Here is a 6456-nt window from a genome sequence, read left to right as displayed (position 1 = left end):
AAGCGACCCCTCGAGCCCGTGAAATCGGGCATACCTAATTTCGGCCGTATACAGAAATATTTTGTGTCTTTCCACACCTGGCTCTCCGAACCAACAACAACAACAACAACAACAACAACAAAAAACCCGGTTACCCACAAGTGGAGTCTGGAGCGGGTAAGATGTACGCAGCCTTAACCCTACGCGCGAAGGGTAGAGAGGCTCTTTCCGATAGATCCTCGGCTAAATCTAGCTCTCTGAACCATAGGCTCTAATACCATTTGTTGAACTATGCCATACCAAAGGCGACTCTTACCATGATATGATCCGCCTTAACTCAAGTCCGCATGGTTTTCCCAAAGACTCGTACCATTTAGTGTATAACTACACTTCATATAACTTTTATTTCTTGTCAACTTCTAATACGGGACTTTTGTTCAGGCACTCAACACCATTTCCAAGCAGAAGAGCTAGAAAAGAACATTGTTAATATAGCTGTCTATGTAACTTTAGAAAAATTTTACATTTGGATAAATGTCAGGATGAAGAAAGAAAAGATTTACAACTTGATACTTACAAAATCAAAAGAGGGTCGGAACAAGATCAACATGATCACCACTGTCTGTAAAGCAAAGTCAAATAGAGAAAGAAAGCGAGCTACTTGTATGTACTGTGCATTGTTAACTACATCTGCCCTCATCAGCCACTGCTCCACTTTGAATCTCATTGTGTGAATTGACGAGACTCGGACCTAAAAGAGCAAATCATTATAGGCATCAAGCCCATGGCTGCTAAGATTCTGCTTTAGCCTGTATAGTGCACGGCTCTCCAGCTGTCGAACTCGCTCCTTTGACAGTCCAAAAACAGCACCTATTTCAGAGAGTGACTTTCGTTCACCATCTCCAATGCCAAATCTAAGTCGGATTATCTTCCTCTCCTTTGGACTCAGAACATTTAGAAGGTTACGTACGTGTCGCCTCATAAGTTGCTTTGACACACTCAGTTCTGGTGCTTCAATTGCATTGTCAGCTGTAATTTCCTGGATTAAAAAAGACGATATTCTCTCTTCAGTAAGTGTCAGACAAGATAGGAGATTTTAAAGTTAGACACCTGCATCATAGAAGTCAATTATTAGAGGCGGATACCTAAATCTTGCATACACATACATACCATTCTCTGGAGAGAGATAACACATAATCACATTTCGTAACAGAACATAGTCGAAAAACCCAAGAAATGCTAGAGAAAAGAGTACATAAACAGAGTTGCTGAAAGCAAAGAAAGTCATAAACATGGAAAACACTTCCTAGTAATTTTTTCCTCCGGCGAAAAACATATATAAAGACGAAATGGCACTTCCATGCATTTCTTTGAACGTCTCCTTGTAGAAAGAGGGGTAGAGGTAGTGCTAATGTTACAGGTATATCTGAACCTAATAGTTTTGGCTCCAGACCCTGTGTGTAAGTTAGAAAATTCACTAAATAAGTACAAATAATAGATTTTGACCCCGTAAATCAAATGGGTTGTGGTAGAATCCCGAACTCGAACTCATAAAGTTCAAATTCTAAATCCGCCTCTATAGATATCATCAATAGGTAGTGAGCAGCAGAAGATGTAGTGAGAACCAAACCTTCACTGCCTACCCAAACTATAGATGGCTCATGCTTGTAGCGCAAAAGCAGTTAACACCATTTCTTCTGCTAAAAATGCAGCTCTTTCACCACATGCTTCTCAGTTCAATTTAATGCTCGGAAATTTCTATTTTTAACCAGATTTTTATAGCCCCCCTTGGACTAACCAGTAGCGCATGTGAGCCACAAAACAATATAGAGTAATATCCTTCTGACTCGTAAACCAGGGAACACCAGAAGAAGTTTTAGAGATTTTCCTATGAATTGGAGAAAAATATAGGAGTTTTCTTGTTTCATACATTGTGATTTACTTAGTGAGTTCCTTGAAAGCATGAATTGGCACAAGGAAAGATCACCTGGAAAGTAGCATCTTGATCTGTCCACACTGACTGTTGCATTGAAAGAGGTGTTCTAGCCGCTGAAAGCAGACTCTGCAACCTTTCCACACTCATTCCAGCACATGAAGCAATGTCTTCTCTGGTTGGATGATGATTACCTTGTTGGATGCATAACTTTTTGGCGTCTTTTACCTTGGAGAGTAGGGCATACACATTTTCCTGCAATTCCAGGTCAGTTACTTAGATATCCAGATATGGATCAACAGTCATCACAAACAAATAGAAAGAATTTAGCTTCTTGCAAAAATTTCACATTAGTGAACTTTGGGAAAATTTTAAACCAACAAATGGAAAGTCACACTTTAGTTTATATGCAAAAATTCAACATAGTAATCCTATAAGAGGGCATTACTGGCAAACGAATTGTCCTAGAATGTTGAAATATGGCCTTCCTAACTCCTTGCCTTATCCACCAGTATGCATAGGTGGGAAATCGGCAACCAGCTTGAGGCTTGAACTTCTCGACACTCTTCATAAGTCCCACGCTTCCCTCCTGCAACAACCCAGTCCATCACCAGGCAAAGTAAAAACAAATAACTAAATGATAAACCCAAAGACAAGAAAATTCCCTGTTCTCAATGTTACTCACCCTTGATATTGCTTAGCTATACAAACATATCTCAGAATGGTGGCCAAATTATTTATGTCTTATGTGTTCTTAATCTCCATTTACCTGCAATAAATCCTGAAGGCTGAGACCACGCCCTTGATATTGCTTAGCAATATGAACCACCATTCGCAAATTGGCGTTAATTAATTTGTCACGGCTGCTCTTGCCAGAACGAAGCTGTGACTGCAATTCTCGAGAAGTAAGTCCTGCAGCTTCAGCCCACTCGATCAATGTCGGTTCACGATCAAACTGAGTTTGAAGCCGATGCTTCACTTCTTGTAATTTCATGGTATTCTGAAACATGACCAGATATTGAATTGACTCGTTGTTGCTTTATGAAAAACAATTTCTATAGGAACGGAGACAAGAAGGCAATAATACCTGTATCTTGACAATCAATTCGGACTCCTCTTTGACTGTTAAAAGTTGTCTAGTTTCGGGACCCCATAGAAACATTCGAAGAGGATCATTAAGATCAATAGATTCGTTCACTCTTCTCCGCACATCTGGCCTCTCTGAACGATTTGTCTCCTGAACTTGATGTTTTGATGTTGGAGCTCCCCTTTTCTTAGAACGCCTCTCTAGAAGACGTGTTGACCTCGCTATTCTTTGATCTTTCAGTTTATCATCAGTCAAATTTGTGGAAAGCAAACTGAAAATCAAAATGCAGGATCATAGATTATGAAGATAACTATCAAAATGAAAACTAACACGGATATTTTCTAGGGAGCTAACGAAACTGACTTTGGAAAAATAGAGTCATCAAAGTTAGTCCCAAGTAATTTGGAGTCCTCAGCTAATAATGCTGCCTCTCTTGATGCCAACAAAGCCTTTCTAGCAAGAGCAACCACGTTGTGTGGTTCGAAGTTCATTAATTTCTCTCCCTTGTCGGAAAGAGATTCCGTATCCAGAGTTAGTGGTACTTTTTCCTTCAGATGGTACGAGGAAAATCTACCAGCAAAACCACAAAGTAAATTAGTGAATGACTGCACTATAAAGAATGCTACGTGCACAATAATGATTCAACACATGTATTCACTTCATCTTACAAATATGATAGACCAGGCGAACGAAGTAGCTGCACTTGCAAAGCATTTATATTTTGCTCCGAATCAACAGCGTCATTCTCTTCCATTGCTGAGGATGCAGCTTCCACAAGCCGCCTATCTATAGTTGCCTTCAGCAAGAAAAATCAGGGCCACATTAAATTAACGATCACAAGAATATTGCTTAGAAAGGTAGTTGTATGCATACCATAAAGTTTCCACATATTTAAGAACTGTAATACAATGAAACGACGACAAATGTTTCTCAATGTAAAGTCATGAACTCCGAGAAACTCACCAGGGATGTTTTCTCTTCCTTTACCGAGTGTAATTGCAGCCGATTCTCAAACTGCTGCTCCGGATTGATAACTGATGCAGGAACATGTCGAACCAAATAAGCATGTGGCACTGAAGTAAGCGCAGGAGCAACATGCTCATAAAGCATCAGAACTGCAAGTTTTATCATGTAATATTAAACTAATGTCCTTAAGAAATAGGATTATTCACAAGTCATGAAACGGTTGAAAGCTGCAGCTACAAAAGCAGAGTACAAATGTCACAGGCTGCTACGGCCTACCGCATAAAAATTAAAAAAACACCTCTAAGGAAGCAATGCAATAGTACTAAAGTTCACCTAATTTCTTCGGATAACCCTTCTAACAATCATTTGTCCTAGCCAAATTTGGCATATTTCTGGTATGCCTCAGATAGTTAGTCCTCTTAACAGACAGTTCAATACTATGCATTGGGATTCTATCCTCTATTTTACAGATATCTGGCAGTAAAGGACAACGCCAGTAAGTCATTGAAACTAGAAACTCTTTCTTTTTCTGTATCGAGAAGAAGTGATTACACACAATCAAAGAAATCTTTCATAAGGAGAATCATTTTTATGGTATCTACGGATTTTCAATACTAAGGAACAACTTTAGTTAAATACTATGTGCTTAAATTCTTATGTCAAGGAAAAACAACTTTAGTTAAATACTATGTACTTAAATTCTTATGTCTATTATAAACCATCTTAATATTGACCTTCAATCTGTGGTCTCTCCTGCTGGTGAGTGGTGACAATCACCATGTTGTGATAAAAACTAGAAAAGTCTGACACATTATGGCGATAACGAAAAAGAATGTTTGACTTTGACCAAATATGAGGTGGAGCCCGTATGAGAGTTCTTTGTCGTTCTGAGAAAATAGGGAGAGAACGGAAATATAGTGGGAGAAAAGAAATATTTTGTTATCAGCACAACAATAGAAAAACCCCGATTATGAATGAAGCCTTGTAGAAAATTAAAAAACGTCTGTGCATCCTTACAGGATATATTCAGAAATGTGACAAAATTCACTACCTACTATCTGGTTACAATAATGATATTTGTAACTCGAATTCCTTCATCAAACTGACCTCACAAGCTCAGTTTTAGAAGCTCAATTTTTGAAAACCATCATAAATTTAATTAAATTCTATCCTCCAAGAAAACATTAAAAACCCAACATTAGATAATTGAAATCTGGAAAAATCCCTAAACATGAAAATATCACAAAAATATGAGAAAGTCCAAAATCAGAAAACCTGAATTGGATAGAAAATGAAGCAGAAGATATATTTGAGATTGTTTCAGTTCACATAACTCACATAGCTAAACTCATTCTTAACTCCATCTTTTACTTTCAATGGTAACTAAGCAAAGAATGTAAAAAAAATTGCATATATACATCGGACCTAACACAATTCCAAAAGCTAGCTCATGAGACGACACAGAGGCGGAGCCATAAATTGAAACTTATGGGTTTGGGATTCTAATCCCTTTAAGTTATTGGGTTCTAAATTAATAATTTATATATATCCAATGGATTTTTTAAAACAATTATACAGTTTGGGACAAAGCTACTGGTTTCGGTCGAACCCGCATCCTAAGATCTAGCTCCGCCATTGGAGACGAGGATTGCCCAAGATAATATAAGGAGACAACAGTCCATTCCCTCAACCAACATGGCACACTTACCATAGAATTAATGGTCATTTCTATCAATTAACCAAGAAACAATCTAGCATCAATATCATGGCAAAGAAGTAACTAGGAAACACATTGAATAACTAATCCAGAATTAACAAATTTAGGCTACATTTTCACTAAAAGCCATTAAAAAAGAGGGCAGCCTGGTGCACTAAGCTCCCGCTATGCGCAGGGTCCGAGGAAGGTTGTTTACACAGCTTGAACCCAACCTCCTGGTCAAATGGAGGCAACTTTACCAGTTACGCCAAAGCTCCCCTTCACCTAAAGTCATTAGCTTTCTAAAACTAAAGTTACAAACATGGACAAATGGAACATTGCAAGTACCAAAAAGGCAAAAACAGTTGAAATTCAACACATTTAAGAATTACCTGAAGAGGAAATGGAAGAAGGGGAACTTCTGCTGAGTTGGGTTTTATGAGAAAAAGTTGTTGGTGGTGAAGAAAGCAAGTTTCTTCCAGCTGCCTCCATTTTTGCTATTTTTTTTTTCTTTGTGAATTTCTTCACTTTATATTGTACAACTATTTTCTTGGCATATGGGGTTGCAAAAAGGCAATCTTTATTCAGAATTAAGAGGGGGTTTTAGTGCGTGAGTGTGTTTTCTTGAAGTGATGGCTTTGTAAAAGTTTGAAGTTTTGTATATATGATGGCTCTTCTTCTGTTCTTTGCCTCAGAATTGATAAACCCCATCGGATGAGGTTTTTTATACTGTATTGACTATAGTACCCCTGTATCTTTCATTTATTTGGACAATACCATTGGCATTTTAGAAAG

General features: G+C 38.1%; 1 protein-coding gene across 2 annotated transcripts; it reads right to left on the bottom strand.

The window, feature by feature from the left end:
* Positions 1-450: 450 nt before the first annotated feature.
* LOC104241163 (RNA polymerase sigma factor sigF, chloroplastic) lies at positions 451-6334 on the bottom strand. Of its 2 annotated transcripts, none has more exons than XM_009796083.2 (9): positions 6054-6334; positions 3963-4114; positions 3668-3795; positions 3363-3569; positions 3000-3270; positions 2682-2912; positions 2361-2501; positions 1967-2167; positions 451-1018 (listed from the first exon to the last, which is right to left on the bottom strand). In XM_009796083.2, the coding sequence occupies exons 1-9, from the start codon at positions 6151-6153 to the stop codon at positions 731-733; spliced, it is 1719 nt and encodes a 572-aa protein (XP_009794385.1). In that variant the 5' UTR covers positions 6154-6334; the 3' UTR covers positions 451-730. The 2 variants fall into 2 exon arrangements, with proteins under 2 accessions (XP_009794385.1, XP_009794392.1); XM_009796090.2 differs by having other exon boundaries at positions 3963-4033.
* Between the last annotated feature and the right edge of the window lie 122 nt (positions 6335-6456).

The sequence above is a fragment of the Nicotiana sylvestris genome, chromosome 7 (assembly GCF_000393655.2).
Source record: "Nicotiana sylvestris chromosome 7, ASM39365v2, whole genome shotgun sequence".
Lineage (NCBI taxonomy): Eukaryota > Viridiplantae > Streptophyta > Magnoliopsida > Solanales > Solanaceae > Nicotiana > Nicotiana sylvestris.
The sequence above is the reverse complement of the archived record's forward strand: the minus strand, read 5'-3'. Positions and strand labels throughout refer to the sequence as shown.

What these genes read in the sequence shown, in the direction of transcription:
- LOC104241163 (XM_009796083.2), bottom strand. Translation starts at nt 6,153, where the DNA reads ATGGAGGCAGCTGGAAGAAACTTGCTTTCTTCACCACCAACAACTTTT. An exon ending in AGGAAGAGAAAACATCCCTG is followed by an intron (nt 3,796 to 3,962) that starts GTGAGTTTCTCG and finishes TTCTTGCTGAAG; the next exon opens with GCAACTATAGATAGGCGGCT. An exon ending in TCGCCTGGTCTATCATATTT is followed by an intron (nt 3,570 to 3,667) that starts GTAAGATGAAGT and finishes TTTTGCTGGTAG; the next exon opens with ATTTTCCTCGTACCATCTGA.